Source organism: Pelodiscus sinensis, chromosome 1 (genome assembly GCF_049634645.1).
Source record: "Pelodiscus sinensis isolate JC-2024 chromosome 1, ASM4963464v1, whole genome shotgun sequence".
Lineage (NCBI taxonomy): Eukaryota > Metazoa > Chordata > Testudines > Trionychidae > Pelodiscus > Pelodiscus sinensis.
Window position 1 is genome coordinate 193,361,440 of NC_134711.1, and position 19,220 is coordinate 193,380,659.

Genomic DNA, 19,220 nt, shown 5'->3' on the forward strand with positions numbered 1-19,220 from the left:
AGAGAGTTAAACTATTTGACTTTTGCAGTCCCTTCTAACCCTATCCTATGGTTCTGTAATCCAAGCACATATGTGACTTTAGATTCCTTGATTTGGGCACTTTCCCGTGTCATCATTCGTCCCTCCGCTCCCCCCTCCATTTTATTAAAGGTAAATCTTACATGAAACACATTCTTGCATCCTTAGGACTCAGTGTCTGGCATTCACTCTCTCTCACAAGCTTCCAGACATGCATCCCAACAAGTCTCCCTTTGCATCAGTTTCCTAAACATGGTATAGATTTGTGTTTTCTGCAGGACTTGGGATCTTTCTCCCCACAAATCAGAGAGAAGCAATGGGAATAGCAACAAGAGATTTTCCCATGGTCTCTTCTTTAAGGGCTGTCTCCTCCTTCACCAATATGGGGGTCAGGAGGCATTGCTCTCTTTTTCTGATCTGCCCTCAGTAGGAATTATGGCCAAGAGTTTACAGCCAGCTTCATCGGTAGCAGCATTTAATTCAAACCCCACATGTCTGTCTCTCCCATTTTCTTCCTGTTGTTGAGGCTCTTCCATGACAGTGACCAGAAGTAACAGTGGGATTTCTAGCCCTTAAAGATTCATGAGGCAGTCTGCACCTCTTGAAAGCTGTGTAGACATCTGTGCATTAGTTATCTTTTGTTGCTATTTTCAAGCTTTTCACCATAACTACAAGGGCTAGAAAAGTCTTTTTTTTTTGTCAAATAAAAACAAATTTTGAACTCATCACATGACTTTAGGTGTTGGGCCTATCCCTTCATCTTAAACTGACCCTGTAGATTACATGCATGGGATATATTTTCCTAAATTGGGGGCTAAAACTTTAACCCAGGATAAAATTCAGTGCAACACTTGTCCATCCTGGAACTTTCTATGACTGCAAAGTGCTGCTTTTCAGACTTGCATTAATGGGAATATATATTTTTGACACATATGTGTAATTCCTGTTTATACCCAATTAGTGCATGCTGAGAAGAGAATATATTCCATTCAATAAGTGTAAATCATGCACATCACTTTGTAGCTCAAGTTTCTATATAATCAGATAATTACCTGTTAAAACCTTATTTTTTTTTAGCGTAACCTTTCTTCCATATAGTTAATTACTGATATAAAATATTTTGAAGGAACTCAAAGAGCGTGACGTTTTATTATTAAATGTACCCCAGAGGGTACCAGAGGTAATTTGCTGGAACATTTGTGGCACAAATGATGAATATCTTATCATTAAAACCTTGACAATTGTGTGATTGGAAGGACCATTTATAGCAGGCGAATCAAAGATTTAAAAGTCTAAATATAAATGCTCTTTTCAAAAATATACTGAGAATATCCTTTTTTTAAAAATAGTTCTTTAGCTATGTTGTACATTTGATTTACTGTCACTAAATTATGTAATTTGAAACACTTAAAAAACTAATCTGAGAACATGTCTTTATCCTGGGTTTTTTCCTGTCGTTGAACAACTTATTTAATTTTAAAAAAGGTCTCTTTCATTTCTCCTTGATCTGCAGATTGCGGATAGTATGAAACCTTTGCGTCCTTATGAGCGTTTTGATACTCTGAGGCAGTTTTTGGAGCATGATGGACATGTTTTACGCTTTTACTGTATGTGGGATGATACAGAATCCATGTTTGGGGACCCTCGAGAACTTATTCTGCACTATTTTTTGGCTGATGATACTATTGAAGTAAAAGAAGTGATACCAATAAATTCAGGCCGGGATGCTATTCCACTTTTTCTCAATAGAAAGAAGCTACCAAAGGTGAAGAATAAAAAATACAGCATATTAAAATTCCTTTGTTAACTAAAAGCTTGAATGCATTATTTTGAAGTTCCTGTGTTAGGAGTAAAATGATAATTACAATATACTGTATTATCAAAATTATTGAGACTCACAACAATTATAGGATTTTTTCCTTGCCTACATATTTGATCACACAATCGGTTAAAAAATTATAAAAAATAATTAGGTTTGGGTTTGTTTTACTTAAATCTCATGGAAGAGCTAATAAGTTTGTATTCTACAATTTCCTTTTACCCACCTTAGTATCTCAGTGGAGAAGTTTAAGTTTATTAGTTTAATACTCTAGCACATCAGTGAAAGTCCATTGAAATCAGTGGAGTTACACCATCATAAAACTAATGTGGATTCAGAATTGCACCATATTTTTTTCCCAAATCCTTAGGAAAAATCCAGTGTTAGGATTCAGTAATGTAAATTGCTGCTAGCAGTTCAATATAAGTAAACTTCTTGGAAATAGGGCCTGATCCAAAGCCAACTGAAGTCAATGTAAGTTCTTCCACTGATTTCAATGGATATTGGATCAGGCCTTAGAGGTCTACTAATTAATTTAGGTCCACTTTAACTTACTTAAAATTTTAGTGTTTCAACACAGGGAGTGTGAATCATCTTAGTGTTACTCTGTTTTTATATTGCTGATAGAGGTGCACCATTATAAATCTGGAATAATGCAATAATTAATTATTCCCCCTCCTTTGCTTTTAATATTTGTAATAATATTTAATTCTGTAAGTCTTAGATGTTTACAGACTAATTTTAAAAAACAAACAGATCCCTGCCTTTAAGAGCTAACAGTGTGAGACCCTGGTCTTTCAGTGAGCTCTGACTGAACAGACACTGTACTCTTGCAGTGCTCAATGAAGGACTAGGATCAAGGGCCTCCTTCTCTTTGAAGTCAATAGAAATTAGAGGAAGTGCAGCAAGAGGTAATATTTAGAAATTAGAGGAAGTGCAGCAAATGGGGATAGTATACAGGAAGGACTAGGGTTATGTTAAAAGATAATGACATTTGTTTTAGTTATGTGCCTATCTAATTGATTCTTCATTGTAAAGTGTGTTGTATTTATTTTGGTTTATATAATTAGAATAAATTATTAGTCTAAATGTAAAGCCTACTATAGGAACATTCATTATAACATCACAATAGAATATGCTGGCTAGCTCTTTTATATATTTGTGGCTCCAATCCTGCCTGTAGCTTTTACTTGCTACAATAACATAATAATAACAACTTGTACCAGCAATAATAATAGTCCTCAGAGCAGAATTGTATAGATATGCAATACTCTAGTTGTGTTAACCGTTGCTTTCCAGTTGCTTCATGGAAGGAGACTATGCCCTTGGGCATACGGTAGGACTCTGAGGGTATGTCTAGACTACATGGCTCCTTTGACGGAGCCATGTAGATGAGTTTACTAGACATAGGAAAATGAAGCGGCGATTTAAATAATCGCAGCTTCATTTACATCAAAATGGCCGCCGCGCTGTGCCGACGATCAGCTGACCGGCACAGCGCGGTAGTCTAGACGCTCCGTGGTCGACAAGGGAAGCCTTTGTTGACCGCTCCGGTATGCCTCGTGAAACGAGGTTTACCAGAGTGGTCGACAAAGGCTTCCCTTGTCGACCACGGAGCGTCTAGACTACCGCGCTGTGCCGGTCAGCTGATCGGCGGCACAGCGGGCGGCCATTTTGATGTAAATGAAGCTGCGATTATTTAAATCGCCGCTTCATTTTCCTATGTCTAGTAAACTCATCTACATGGCTCTGTTGACGGTGCCATGTAGTCTAGACATACTTTGAATGTATAGTTTGAACATCATAGCGGCTTTGGAGGTCAGTAGCATAAACATACCTCGCTATAGTCACTCAAAATAATCACACAAAACAGTCATATGAAATTATCTCATACAACCACTGGTTATATAGCAACTGAAGTTGCTATTTTTTGCTTTGTTAGATGGGCTTCTCAAGAATCTGTTCTCTTTTCTTGCAGTATGCTCCAGCAGGGCTGTATCAGCCTGGTGCAATTACAGATCGCACAGTTCTCAATGTGTTTGGAGGCTTAGTAGGAAACAAAGGTCGTTACATTCTGGACAACCGTAAGGTTAGATATTTCTGAATACCTCAGGCCATCTAATGCAATTACAATTGTTTTATGATTTCTAATATCCTGCTTATCTAAAATAAAGATTATTTGTTAGAATGGTGGTGTCATTGCAGAGCTGCTTAAATCAGCAATGTTGAAATTTAATAAGCAATGTTTGTGAAAATGTTTAGAAAAAGCTTTAGGTTGGAATGGGAGGAAAAAAAATTTCAGAAGTGAAATACAGACTTTTTAAAATTAAAGATCAAATATTTATGTAAACTTTCAAAGGTTTTTTAGACAATTCCATTTTATTCTGAGATTCATAAAGGTGCTTCTTAAATCTATTTTTCTTTTATTAGACAGGAACGGTGCACCCAGAATTTTACAAAGACTCTGACCTGACAATAGGGGCAGTGATCAATGTTTGGGGAAGGAGGGTAATACTCTGTGACTGTGATGAATTTACTAAAGAATATTACAGGACAAAGTATGGAATCAGTAAGTAGTTATATTTATCCATTTGTGTGCCAGCTTTTAAATTTTGAATTTTTAGAAGCTTATTCTTGATTAATAGAAACACTTTTTTAAATTAAAAGTCTGGAGCAATATAATGTACTTTAAGTAGCTAACAGCAAAACAGTAGTTTTTCAGGGATCTCAGTGGAGCTGTTACAGAGTTAAGTCCAGAAAGGACCACCCCCCTGACCTCCTGCACATCACAGACAGCAAAACACCGTATAACCACAGTCAGAATGAGCCCAACAACTAGATTTAAACCAAAGTGTTACAGTCCTTAAGAAACTGAACTATTATGTGCCAGAGGCAGTGATTAGGACTGAGGCGCATCAATGCAATAGAAGGGAATTGATTTAGTAAAATAATCTTAGCCAGTGATCCATGCTGTAGAAGCAGGCAAAAAGTGCCCAAGGTCTGTGCCTATCTGACCGGTGGGAATATTGCCTCCCATCCTTGGATATGGTGGACAGTTAGTCCCTGAGCATCTGAGTGAGACCCACTAGATGTCCCTAAAGTGTGAGATGTTAGAAACATAAAGCTTGAGCAGTAAGAGATGCCCAGAGAGGCTTAGCTTAGTCCTCCATGAGGGCTGGCAATCCTGCTATGCAATCCTTCTCCATAAATTATCTTCTAGGTCACTAGAAGTTTTATCCGCATTGCTCAGGTTCTTAACTCATTTAAAAAAATTTTTTTCTTCATTTAAATCATTACTTGGGGGTGAGGCTGGGGATGAGGAGTTCAGAATGCAGGCTGCATCAGGGAGAGAGGACTACCCCAGCCCTCTCTCACCATGGTAGCTGGAGGCCAGGTGTCTCCTTTGAAGAGTACTTTATCCTGCCATTAGTTTAGTTATCCAATGAATAGATACTAATGAATGGATGGATTGCTCAAAAGTAACGAGAAAAATGCTTCTACAACCCTCTCTGTCTGACATATGCATCAGTTGTGGGAGGGATGCATGGGAAACAAGGTATCTGGGTAGACCTGTTTGGAACCCAGTCTCATGACCAGAGGGACTGTGGAGTTTGAACCAAAGTCTTATGAACTTCATGATGGAATGAGGTACTGTCGTGCTGTCAAATTGTGACAACAATGAATGGCTAAAAAACATCAGAAGGAGGAAGATCACATTTTTTTTCCTCTGGTGGTTGGCCCAATATTATAGCAGAAGCCTTTATTGAAGTTAACTACAAATATTGAATACAGGTTGCACCTTCCTAGTCTGGCACCTGAACTGTCCTGGATGGTGGATTTTGCTGGATCAGGGAGGTCATTGCTGGCCCCCCTGCCAGCAGCCCCCTCCAGGCCTGACCTCACCACCAGCCTCCTGGCCAGCTCCCCCCCTCACTGGTCCTCGCTGCCCTGTCAGGCTCCACTGCCCTGCCAGGCAGCCCTGCTGCCTCTGCGTGCACCAGGCTCCCGCTGCAGCGCCCAGCAGCCCCGCTACCTCGGTGGCACCAGGCTCCAGCTGCAGCACCCGGCAGTCCCGTCACCTTCGCACCCCTATTCCTGCTGCCATGCTGAGCAGCCCTGCTGTCTCTGTGCACCAGGCTCCCATTCCCTACAGGGAAGCCCCACTACCATGTGGGGGACTCCCACTGCCCTGCTGCGAAGCCCCACTTCCATGCATCAGGCTCTCGCAGCTCTGCCAGCCTGCAGGGCTCCCAGGCGCTAGCTCTCCACTGGGACTCTCTGGTCCTGGAACATCCGTGTCCCTGATGTTGCTGGACCAGAGAGTCCCAGTTAAGAGTTTCAATCTGTACTGTTTCTTGGCTCCCTTGTTTGTGTGAGAAGAAAACAGATGGAACAGTGCTGGTGCAAATGTGCCAGGCATTAAACAAGATCCTATCGGACCATGTGAAAATTAAGAATGTCCATATCGTGAGTACTAGAATGGGCTTTTCCAATTGAAGTCTGAGAAGGGAACTGAAGACTGTGTGATGTGGTACTGGCAAAGACTCTTCTGTATCTCCTGGATAAAAAAGAAAAACACTTATGTTAGAAATGTTATTGAAAAGAAGTGGGCTCTGCTTGGAAATCAATAGGCACAAACTTATGTACTTTGGCCACATCAGGAATAGAGTATGAAAATAACCTTGAGAAAGTCATCATTGGAGGGATGGTAAAAGGTCACTGTAATATGGGATGACCAGCGAGGAGATAGATAGTTGAGAAGCAGATCACTGGGATGTCAACTGCTGCATATGCAAAATTAGCTATCAATTGAGAAAGCTTCCAAAAATGTTGCTGAGATATCACTAGTACAGGCAGTCCCCGGGTTATGTACAAGATAGGGACTGTAGGTTTGTTCTTAAGTTGAATTTGTATATAAGTCAGAACTGGCGTCCAGATTCAGCGGCTGTTGAAACTGACCAGCAGCGGCTGAATCGGACACGCCTGGGGCAGAGCAGCTGGAGTGCTGCTGGGTTGGTCCTGCAGCGCTGCTCCTTGGCGTTACTGGACCAACCCGGCAGCACCCCAGCTGCTCTGCCCTGGGCTTCCTGGAATCAGCCACTGATCAGTTTCAACAGCGGCTGAATCTGGATGCCTGGGGCAAAGCATATGGGGTGCTGCTGGGTTGGTCCAGTAGCACTGCATCTCGGCGCTGTGGGACCAACCCGGCAGTCCCCCAGCTGCTCTACCCCAGGCGTTGGCGAGAAAAGCCTGGTCTGCTGGGGGGGCGCACTAGCTGCGGCCCCCCCCCCCCTGCAGACCAGGGAGACGCGGAGCGGCTTTTCTCGCCACGGAGGACGCGGGCGTCGGGACTGCGGCGCGTCTTGGTGGTCCCGCCGCCCGCGTCCTCCGCGGCGAGAAAAGCCGCTCCGCGTCTCCCTGGCCTGCTGGGGGGGGGGGTGTCTCCTGCGCCGCCGGAGGCGACGACAGTGGGGAAGGCACCGCGCACTAGTGGGGTCCTCCCCCCCCCCGGTTTGTAACTAGGGGTCTGACTTAAGTCGGACCCACGTAACCCGGGGACTGCCTGTATTCAGAAATGAACATATGGACTTTACTTAATCTTCTGCATTGGTCCCTAGTGATTTGCAAGATATTTTTTGTGAACAACATATAAGAACATTGGGTTACTCTGCAGATTATTACAGCAAGAGACATATTTACAAATGTCCAAAAATACTTCTGTGAAACTGTTTTGCTACAGCTTTCTAAGACTTTGATAGAGATAAAATATGAGTTCACGGAAAATAATTAAATAGTTAGGAATTGGTTCAGAGGGCCAAAGCTGAAGATCACACAAGAATATTACATAATTACACAGACCTCTGGCTACACTAGCTTTATGTAATGGGACCTATGAAGTAAAAAAGTAGAAACTTAAATACTACAGCAATTGAAAGTTATGGCATTTTGTTGATATATTGATTTATTAGTGATATATTAAACTTGTTACTGGTCGATTACAATTATGACTGATATATTAAAACAAATGTACAAGTGTTGAGTACCAAGAGAGTAAAACTAAACTGAGTAGTAATCTTTGTCTTGTCTACTAGACATACACTAGATGGCACTGTTGGGGTGCAAGAAAGATCTTAATCAGTGTTCCATTTGTTATGTAAGTTCGACACACTTAAGATACTGTAACGGAGAATAATCAATACTATAAATATGATGGTTCTTTTTCAAACAGAGAATGCATGTGTGATCACCTAGTAATTCAACATACATACTCACATGTGGGTTTTCTCTCCTTTCAATATGTAGTATTTATTTAACTGGAGTTGCATGTGTAACTTCTCACATACTACATTGACATTTTTAGGGAGTCAGTATTGCCAGAAGCAATGTTAAGAAAATAATGTTTTTGTCATGTGTTTGCATAAATGATGCTACTCTGTTGCAGGTCGTTTTTGGTATAAAATTTGAAAATTTCCAAGCAGAAGACTTCTTCTTTATGTATCAACTTAGTACGTAGGCCCCCTGGACTAGTTGCACTATATTGCAGGAAGGAGATGTGTAATTTCTGAGGGAAATACTTTGTCTGCTTTGTTTTTATAGAAACTCCTCTTGATTGGTTCAAGAGGTAGTGTTAGCTTATCCTTTAAGAACTTAGTCTCAACTGGCTATGCTGCAGTAGAAGCAACTGCTGATGGAAGGATGAAGAAGGTGCATTAGGACTTGTACTTAGATGAAATTCTGACATCTGAATCCTTGGTGTACTCAACAACAATCTTGTATTAGATAAATCTGAATTAAAAGAGTAGGTTGTTATGCTCTTTTATTAGCATGTTCTAAATAGATATGTAGATTGAAAAAACACTCTAAGAAAAGTTTGCATGGCCCCAGATATCACCTTTTTTCTCTCTATGTGCTGAAATCAACCCTACAGTACAATAATGTTGGGAATGTTTGGGATAAAAAAAAATGCATTAAATCCATTTTTCTTTCTATAGAACTGTGTGTAAATTTCACTGTTTTCACTGGTTGGCCAGTTTTCACATAGAAGAGACAAGATTTGGGAATTTGAAAAAACATTCTTTTTTGTGTGGCCATTGTTGTACATTGACTTTCCGAGGCCCTCAGTTCTTTCATGGACCATGGATGCTGTGATGTACTTCTGGCTCGTGATTTTCTTAGTGTGTTGTACTTTTGTTTTCCAACATCTGCCAATGTTGCTTCCAGTTTAATAAACTCTATTTACAGGGAAAATAATCGTCAAATCTGTATCTGTCTTGATATTTATATTGGCTGTTTGCCTCAATAGGTGTTACAAGTAGTAACACTGCGAAACACAGGTTTGTGGGAGCAACCAAGGCACGCTAGAGCAGTAGTCAACACTGGGGCAACAGGATTTTTGCTAGACATAGGGATCAGGGTAGATCTTACAACAGTGTGGTGAGTTGAGAGGCATATGTGAAGAGAGGACAGACTGGTTATTGGTCATGTTCATATGAGAAAAAGGATCATATTTTTTGAATAGTACTGATAACCGAGTCTAGGGAAGGACTATAAAAGTAAAGCTTCAGAAAGTGTGGATATATTTGGGATAGGGCTGAATTTATTGGCAAATTGCCAAGACTAACATAACTGTTTGATAAACTTAAAAAACAACAAATGGTCTGGTAGTACTTTATAGACTCACAAAACGTGTAGATGGTATCATGAGCTTTAGTGGGCACAGCTCACTTCTTCAGATGACTGGAGATTTTTTACTCATAACTATTTGAGATCTTCCAATACAAACATAGAAATTGACAAAGTGCAGAAAAAATATCGCAGTCAAGAAATTTAAATTGTGGAATGATCCCAAGGGATGAGAGTTGAAAAGTAGTTTTGAAAATTTGGTTCTTCTGTTTAGAAATATTTGCCTTGCTATTGACTGATTTGTGAAAAATCTTATAGGGCATGGGTGAAATCCTGACCCCATTAAAATTATGATAGAGGTATTGCTATTGATTTCAATAAGGCCTGCATTTCACCCTAAAAAAGAGAGGTTCTACTATGTTATACAAATATGTTAATAGTGAAAATACAATATCTTTAATTGAATAGCATGATCTGAAAAAAATCTTGCTATCTTATTTTCTTATAGAGGATTTTACTCCAATTCCATTCAAGGCTCCACCTCCTCCAAAAATAGAAAAGAAGTTTCCACCGTACACTGGATTTGGCTCTGAAGAGGATTCTCTATGCTCCTGCGTGAGCCTTCTTCTCCAACCTCCCCAGAAAGATTTCAGAAAATTTATGGAGAAAGACAGGTACTTTAGTGAAAGATAACTCCAGTCAGTTTTTTAAATTCCTGGCTGCAGGAGAGAGTGCTGTTAAGTAAAATGTCACCAAATGCCAGGTATATTACACTTGATTAGCAACATTGCATTCAACATTTCTATAAAGTAGGCAAACACTGTCTTCTGTGAAATTAGGGTCTGATCCAGTTCCCATTAAAATAAATACAGACTCCCCTGACTTCATCTGGAGTTGGATCAAACTTTGAAGGTGGGTCTACACTTGGAGCGAGGGGTGTGATTCCCAGTTGAAGTGGATGTATTTGTGCTAGCTCTCACTGAGCTGCCATACTAAATAAAGGTAGGATAGCTGAGGTAGGACAAGCAATGGTTGAGGGGTGGTTAGGGCTGGTTGCCCCAACTATGACTCAGCCGGCATCTGTGGGTACCTACTTAGCATGGCTAGCCTGTGCTGCTGCTCCTCATGGCTCCACTACTGTTTGTAGCATGTTAGCTCAATGAGAGATGGGCTACGTCTACACTATGAGCCTCTTCTGCAAACGGAAATGCAAATGAAGTGCTCATTTGCATATGTCGCGCTCTCATTTGCATTTCCTCTTCCCTTCCCTTTTGCGCAAGAGGTTTTTGTATAAAAAAATGCTGTGTAGAAGGCGCCTTTTTGTGCAAAAACCCCCTTTTGCGTAAGAGCCATTCTTCCTCAAAAAATGAGGAAAAACGGCTCTTGTGCAAAAGGGGGGGGGTTTGTGCCAAAAGGTTCCATCTACACAGCTCTTTTTTGTACAAAAACCCTCTTGCGCAAAAGGGAAAGGAAGAGGAAATGCAAATGAGAGTACGACATATGCAAATGAGCAGTTCATTTGCATTTCCGTTTGCAGAAGAGCCGTTTTTCCTCATTTTTTGAGGAAGAATGGCTCTTTCGCAAAAGGGGGTTTTTGCATAAAAAGGCGCCTTCTACACAGCGTTTTTTTTATACAAAAACCTCTTGCGCAAAAGAGAAGGGAAGAGGAAATGCAAATGAGAGCGTGACATATGCAAATGAGCACTCTATTTGCATTTCTTCTTGCGGAAGAGTCTCATAGTGTAGAATTAGCCTTAGTGTGAGTATGTCGACTTGAACTAGCAGTCACACCTCACAGCTCCAGGTGTAGACAACTAAAAAGAATTTCAGAACAGCCACAAATATGGTATCTTGAGATTTTGTCACAGTTCCTTTGTTTGTCGGCTGGTTTTCACACACAGTTGTACTACAGCAATATGCAAACATTAACACCTTTCATTTCCATTGGGTGTTACATGGACTGTGCCATGATTTATGAGTCTTGTGTGAAATGCAAAGCTGCATGGCAGATCTGAGGTCCAGTATCCCATGTGTAAAGCCTCCAGAAAAGGAGAATGCTAGTAGAAGACTTAGTAACATTTTATATAACTACAGGACATTTGTAAACAGTAACTTTCTAAAACTTTTCACATTTAAATAGTAACCACCTGGAAAAAGAAACTGATTGGCCAAATTTCCTGGCGAGAGTCCTGACATGTATATTGATTTGTATTTAGGTCTGAAAATGAATACATCCAAAATATGTTTTTTCCCCCATTACATTTCTGGAAATAAACTTTGAGCCTGATTTCCAATTAAGATTGAATACAAATGCAATCAGAATCAGCAATCATAGAAACAATTGTGCCCTGAAAAATAATGTGTTTCTATCTGGCTGACCCTGCTTGGCTTTATTAACCTAAGAGGAAAACTATTTTTGAAAAAAAAACAGAACCTCATTCCATTTTCTTTTCAGATCAAGAACAACATAGTTTATTTCACAAAATGCCTCACTAACCGAGGAAAAGTTTAATCACACTATATACTGAATTTCTTGCCACTTCTTCTGCCCTCTTAGAAAAGGCCTCGAAAGTAACGTGCTGCGCTTTCTTGCAAAATTTATTACTGATAACCCCATTGACAAGGATCGGCAGTTCATTATCTCTTATTTTCTGAGTGATGACACAGTTTCAGTGTTTGAGACCCCGCAGCGAAATACAGGTAAGAAAAGTCCTCTGCAATCGGTTCTAACAGTTCTGCTGCTCCCACTAACATGTTGTGTTCATTAAACTCTATGGCTGAAAACAGTCCTAATGGAAGCCTGTGCAAATCCTTTAGAATTCAATGGGATCTGCATCCGCTGCTTGGGGGCTTGACTGAGGTCTATTGTTTTACCTTAATAGTAATTTGCTATGCTAATTTATAATCAGTGACATTCAAAATAAAACCATTTGTTTTAAGACAGCACTTCACAACATTTAAAGATGTTGGCTTCTTGGTAGCACATACTCTATTTACAAATTTTACCCAACAGACCTTGCTTTTGTTATAGGTAACATAGAAAACTGTGTGACTGTAATTGATGGTGAACAGGGATAAACCCACAGAAAATTTAACACATTGGAAATCATATTGTAAGTGTTTTGGGGGATGATGATGATTAATCTGATGATGATTATTCTAGGTATATATTTTCCATTATATAGAGGCACAGTATGAAAACAAAATCAACATCATCATAATAATCTGTTTTAATGTACATAATATTTTAAATAATACACCACCATTTATTGGCATTCAAAGGGTAAACTTGGTCTTGTAGTAACCTGCTACAGTGACATTGATTTGAATTCCAGGAGACAGCTGATCCAGCCTTTCTAGTGATGAATGGGCTGTACTTCAAGTTCTTGTCCATATGTATTTCAGTGTTGGTGAGCATGCCTCCAATACAATTATGTCCAGATTCTTTTGGCCAGCAATGTCCTTTGGGGACCATGCCTGTGTCCTGAATATTCCTGGGCCTCTGCCTGACAAAAGGAGAGAATGACCCTGCCTTTCGTTTCTTCTCCCTTCCTCAGAAACTTGCAGTATTCAAGCTTCTTTGCTCACTGTGTGGCCTGTTCTTCATTAAGTAAATAGTTCTGGATAGCTAGGTAATTACAAGTTAGTTAGCTAACAGTATTATTGTTACAGATTTTTGGTAGCAATTCCCTTTTTCCTTCTAGAAGGAAATTACTTTTTCATTTTCCTTTGAATTAGCTCTGGTTCTAAGATGAGTCATTATGACTGAGCAGTAATCTCATGACTTCAAAAATTCTTCTCCTTGCAAGGATGAAATGCCTTCCAGTGATGGCACACCAGATGTTTGCTGTGTTTGGGTGAGGTGAACATAACAGAATCATGCACCATTTGTAGATAATTTTCCACGAGAACCAAAGAACCTCTGAAAATAGGTTTCCTGGAGAGGTCAGTGCATCCCTTTTCAAACCCCAAGATGCCTGGAGCTTCAGTTTCTAAAGGTGCTCTGGGGCTGCCTCCTTAACTCATGGAGTCAAAGTGAGAGCAAAACTAGGACATGTTGCACAAGGATGGGGGGGAAATGGGGCCCCATGGAACCATTTCTGACACCAGCATCTCCTTGAACCCTGAACAGTTCAGGGGAAAATCCCCCTACTCTGGGGAAACTAGGACCAAGGTGGTGCCTACATAACATAAGAATGGCCTTGTTGGGTCAGACTGAAGATTTATGTAGCCCAGTATCCTGTCCTCCAACAGTGGCCTTCCCTCTTCCCTTCCCATGTGGCTTAGCTGCAGCGTCTCCAGCTAGTAGGAGCAGAAATGGCCAAAGTAGGGACCTCTGGACATTCAGAGAATTTTCTGCAGTTTTAACTGGACTTTCTCTGCCCTGTGTGCGTTTGGCTGTTTATACCAACACAGCCTCTCCCTGCCTTCCATTCTTTTCATCTCAGCTTCACTCCAGACCTGTCCTCGTACCCCGTTTCCTTTCCACGCTTACCTTCAGGGTATGTCTACACTACAGAGTTTGTTGAAAAAATGGCCGTTTTTCCAACAAAACTTGAGGAACGTCCACACTGCAAGTGAGTTCATTCTCAAGTACAGTAAACTTCCAATAATCCGGCACCTTTAGGACCCAAGGGGTGCCAGATTATCAGATATGCTGGAGTACCGGAAGGGGGGCTATGAGGGGTCTGGGGTGGGGGGGTCGATGGGGAACTGCACAGCGTGGGAGAGGGATGTGCTGCGGGACCAACCCGGCAGCACCCCAGCTGCTCTGCCCCCAGCTTCCCCAAGTCCACCACTGGTCAGTTTCAGCAGCGGCTGACTTGGGGAAGCCCGGGACAGAGCAGCTGGGGCACTGCTGGGTTGGTCCCGTAGCGCCACCCCTCACCTGAGCGGCACTGCAGGACCAACCCAGCAGCACTCCAGCTGCTCTGTCCCCGGCTTCCCCAAATCCACCACTGCTGAACCTGACCAGCGGTGGACTTGGGGAAGCTGGGGGCAGAGCAGCTCCAATTGTCCGGCTGGCCGGAGCACTTCCAGGTTCCAGTTGGTGCCGGACTATCAGGAATGCTGGACCACTGGATGCCGGACAGTTGGAGTTTTACTGTAAATAGAAAGAACAGAGGGCTTTTTCCAACAGCAGTAATCCTTATTCTATGATGAAGAAGCCTTTTTGTGAAAGAGCTCTTTCGCAAAAAGGTGTGTGTGGATGGGGAGGAGGGATTTTTTTCAGAAGAAGAGGCCTCAGGAAAAAGCACAGGTGCCCTGGTGGCCACTCCATACAAAGTAATCACAACTCTATAGTTCAGTGGTTCCCAAACTTTTTGGCATCACGCCCCCCCCTTTTGATTTTTGAAAAACCCTCATGGCCCCCCCCACCTCAAAATAGCAGCAAAACTTGTTGAGCAAAAAAAAAAAAAAGGAACTAAGCGGGGCAGCAAAACTGGATGGGGGGGAGGCTGGGTCACCTTGCGCCCCCCCTGGAATTTCTTCATGCCTCCCCCCCCCAGTTTGGGAACCCATGCTATAGTTCCTGTCTCCTAGCCCCTCTTAAAGCTGCAGGCACCCTGGACAAACCTTGTGGCAGGAAGCTGGCCAGAGAGCAGCATTTCACCGTGCAGCTCTCTCTGCCACAGCCTGCTATGATGGCCGAGCCTCAAGCCCCTCGCAATCCTCCTGGCTCTCGCAGGGAGCAGCCCCTGGGGACCCAGGACTCACCTAGGGGGACAAAGAGGCGCACCTCGTCCTAGTCAGGCCCGGAGATCCAGTCCCTCCTCAAACTGTAGAGCAAGGAGGAGACATTACAAGATCCCTGGCCAAGCGCCTCAATGCGGACATTTATGGCCAGATGGCCGAGTCCCTAGCGGAATGCAGACACCCACCTTGGCCCTTGGAACAGGTCCAGAGTAAGGTAAACCAGCTCTGTCAGGGATATTTACAGGCCAGAGAGCGCAGCTTGCGCTCAGGGGCAGGACCCCATACCTACCCCTATTACTAGGAGTTGCACCAAATCCTGGGGGCTGGGGAAATGTCTTCCCCACCCATCCTTATCGACTCTGGCTTTGAGACCCCCGTCATTGCCTGGCCAGAGGTTTCCACGGAAGAGGAGCTGGAGGACCAGGGACAGCTGGAGGAGGAGGAGATGGGCACTGTGACCTTCTCCGTGGAGCCGGTGCAACTGAGCCAGGAAGTCTCCTGGGCCTCCTAGGAAGCTTGGGGAGGGATCTTCAGGTGAGTGGCCTCACTTTCACACTCACAGGGCAGGGGAGGCGGGCACACAGGAGGCGGGGGGGCAAGTGTTGCTTGGGCTGGACATCGTGGTGCGGTCCGTGCACATGCAACCATGTGCTGCATTAATGTGTGGCACGTGGACGCAGCGGGCAGCCCGTGAACATGGGTGGGATCCTGCTCCCAGGCTCAGGGGAGGCCACACACGTCCTGCCCTGGAGCGGGAGGAAGGCTGCCCCGGTTGGAAGCAGACTGGACAGAAGGGCACAGGCACAACCCTACACAGACAGAGGAGTGCCACACACAGCACACGGGCATGCGTGCACATGCAAGGCAGCAACTGCTCTCGCTCACAGCCCCGCAAGCTGCAACTGTGTGTGTGGACCCCAGGGAGACCCAGGCTGCTCCCGGCTCCTCTGCTGCCCATCAGGGGATATCACTGTGACTAGACACTTCTCTTACCTGCTTGTCCGTGGGCGGGGGAGGGGAAGGGAAGCGGGCAGCATGGTCCTCTGGGCACATTGGGGCCCCTGTGAGACAGGGCCTGCTGTGCAGGCCCTACATGGCCTTGCATTCAGGACATCCCCCTCCTGTGGGCTGCGGACTGTTGGTTGCTGCTCACAGAGGAGGGCACGGCCTCAGAGACAGTGTCTGCAGGGATGACTGACGCCTCTCCCTCTTTGTATTCTTCACAGCCAGGACTGCGGGCTGAACCACACCACCGCAGGCCGAGCCACACCACCGCAGCCACCTGCCAGAGCCCGGGGGACCCGAAGGTGTGCTAGGGTGCATGAGGACCTGATGTGCCAGCACACCAGTGACCTTTGTTGACATCCACCAGACTCTGGTGCACAAGGACCATGCGCACTTGGAGTGGTGGGACCGTGCCTGGGACCAATTGATGCAGCAGTGTGACATGTGTGCCGTCATGTCCCACATGAAGGCACACCCACCTGATGCCTCTGCTCCTGGCTTCTACCCCCCTGCCCCCCCTGCTATGCCCATTCCCTATTCACCTGCCCCCCACTCCCTGCTATGCCTCTGCTCCCTCCCCAAATGATGTCTCCCCTGTCAACCCTGGCTCCTCTCCAGCCCCCCTCCTGTTCACCTCCCTGTGCTCCCCGGACCCAGCTGACCACAACTCCGATGAGCCACCCCCCTTCCCCTCCCAGTTCTGAGCCCTTCTCCCCCTGCCCACCTTTTCAGAATGTTTCATTAATACAGACTGCATTTTTTTTTGAAAACCAAACTGGTATGTTTATTGGGAGGTCAAGGAAAGGGTGAAGGGAGGGGTTGTGGTGGGGAAGGGATAGGGCCGCAAGGTAGAGACAGCCTGATGGGCCTGTCGGATGACAGTTGTCTACGGCTGCTTGAAGGCTTTCCCCAGCATCTGCCGCCCACCCAGACAGGAAGACCTCCCTCTTCGTCTCCACAATGTTATGGAGGACACAACATGCCGCCACCACCTCAGGGATGTTGTGCTCCCCCATGTCGAAGTGGGTGAGCAGGCACCAGATGGCCAAAGGCGCACTCCACCTGGATCCGGGCCCCGTTCAGGTAGGCATTGAATTAGTCCCTGCTGGGGTCCAGGTGCCCGGTGTAGGGTTTCATCAGCCACAGCACATTTCTGAACACGTGGGCATCGTGTGCCCTACCCGACCACCTGACAAAAATATTGGTAAAGTGTCCCTGGTGGTCGACCAGGCCCTGCAGCACCACTGAAAAGTAGCCCTTTCAATTAATGTACTGGGCCACTCGATGGTCCGGTGCTCGGATTGGAATGTGGGTCCCATCTAAGGCTCCATCACAGTTCAGGAACCCCAGGGCAGCAAATGTGACCACGGTCGTGTCCAGGTCTCCCAGGGTATGTCTACACTACAAAGTTAATTCGAACTAACAGACGTCTGTTAGTTCGAATTAACTTTGATAGGCACTACACAAGCGCTCCGCTAGTTCGAACTTAATTCAAACTAGCGGAGCGCTTAGTTCGAACTAGGTAAACCTCATTCTACGAGGACTAAGCCTAGTTCGAACTTACTAGGGTGTGTAGCCCCTTAATTCGAACTAGTGGGAGGCTAGCCCTCCCCAGCTTTCCCTGGTGGCCACTCTGGCCAACACCAGGGAAACTCGTATGCCCCCCTCCCAGCCCCGGACACCTTAAAGGGGCACGGGCTGGCTATGGTGCCCGTGCCAGGTGCAAGCCTGCCAGCACCCAGCCAGCAGTCCCTGCACCTGGCACGGCTCGAGCCAGCCACCCGATGCCCCCCAGCCCTCCCCCTCTTCCCGGGAGCAGGCTGGCGGCTCCCGGGAGCTTGCCCGGGACCGCAAGAGGCGGGCACCCGCCTGGTCTAGTGCGGACATCGTGGACCTCGTCCATGACCTCCGCACTAGGCACAGGAAAGTGGCCGTCTAGGGCAGGAGAACTGCCAGCCTGGCCACCCAGGAGCAGGTGTGCATGAAAATCAAGGTGGTCCACTGAGACCCCCGACCCTTAGCCCTGAGCTTACAATGGCCATACTGGGTCAGACCAAAGGTCCATTTAGCCCAGTAGCCTGTCTGCCGACAGCGGCCAACCCTAGGAACCCTGGAGGGGATGGACCGAAGACAATGACCAAGCCATTTGTCTCGTGCCATCCATCTTCAACCTTCCACAAACAGAGGCCAGGGACACCATTTCTACCCCCTGGCTAATACCACTCCATGGACCCAACCTCCATGACTTGATCTCACTTCTCTTTAAACTCTGTTCTAGTTCTAGCCTTCACAGCCTCCTGCAGCAAGGAGTTCCACAGGTTGACTATTTGCTTTGTGAAGAACAACTTTCTGTTACTAGTTTGAAGCCTGCTACCCATTCCTTTCCTTTGGTGTCCTCTAGTCCTTCTATTATGGGAACTAATGAAGAACTTTTCTGTATGCACCCTCTCCACCCCACTCATGCTTTTAAAGACCTCTATCATATCCCCCCTCCATCTCCTCTTTTCTAAACTGAAAAGTCCCAGTCTCTTTAGCCTCTCTTCATATGGGACCTGTTCCAAACCCCTCATCATTGTAGTTGCCCTCCCCTCTCCTACCCTCTCTCTTCCCCTCTCCCACCTCCTTTTCCCAGTTTCCCCAAGTTTTGTTCAATAAAGAGAGATTCTATTTTTGAACACAATTGTCCTTTATTTTGTACATCAGGAAGGGGGGCTAGGGAGGGGTAAGTGGAAGGAGGTGAGGGAGGAATGGGGTACGAGCCCCCGATGGGGAGGACTGGGCTGGCTCTGCGGTCTTCTGGGGGTGGAATCTCTCCTGCAGCCCCCCAATTGCCCCCTCTCCCCAGATGGCAGCCTGCGGCAAGTGCAGCCGGTCTGATGGCCGAGTGCTGTGATGTGCCCAGTGTGGGTGCTCCGGGCAATCCAAGCCAGGACTGCTTTGCAAGCGGGGAACCCCTGAGAACTGTCTGTCTGGGGTGGGGGTCCGGTCCCTTTAAGCACAGCCCTCGGCTAGCCTGAGACAGCAGCTCCACGCTCTAAGTCCTCATCTGATGCCCTGC

General features: G+C 45.1%; 1 protein-coding gene across 1 annotated transcript in view; it reads left to right on the top strand.

The window, feature by feature from the left end:
• The window catches only part of EFHC2 (EF-hand domain containing 2), an 86,431-nt gene that overhangs the window by 37,064 nt on the left and 30,147 nt on the right, over positions 1 to 19,220 (top strand). Inside the window, exons 5-9 of the mRNA XM_006137936.4 lie at positions 1,532 to 1,783; positions 3,816 to 3,926; positions 4,268 to 4,406; positions 9,969 to 10,134; positions 12,018 to 12,160. Of these exons, the coding sequence (XP_006137998.2) occupies positions 1,532 to 1,783; positions 3,816 to 3,926; positions 4,268 to 4,406; positions 9,969 to 10,134; positions 12,018 to 12,160 (811 nt within the window). The remainder of the gene's footprint in view (positions 1 to 1,531; positions 1,784 to 3,815; positions 3,927 to 4,267; positions 4,407 to 9,968; positions 10,135 to 12,017; positions 12,161 to 19,220) is intronic.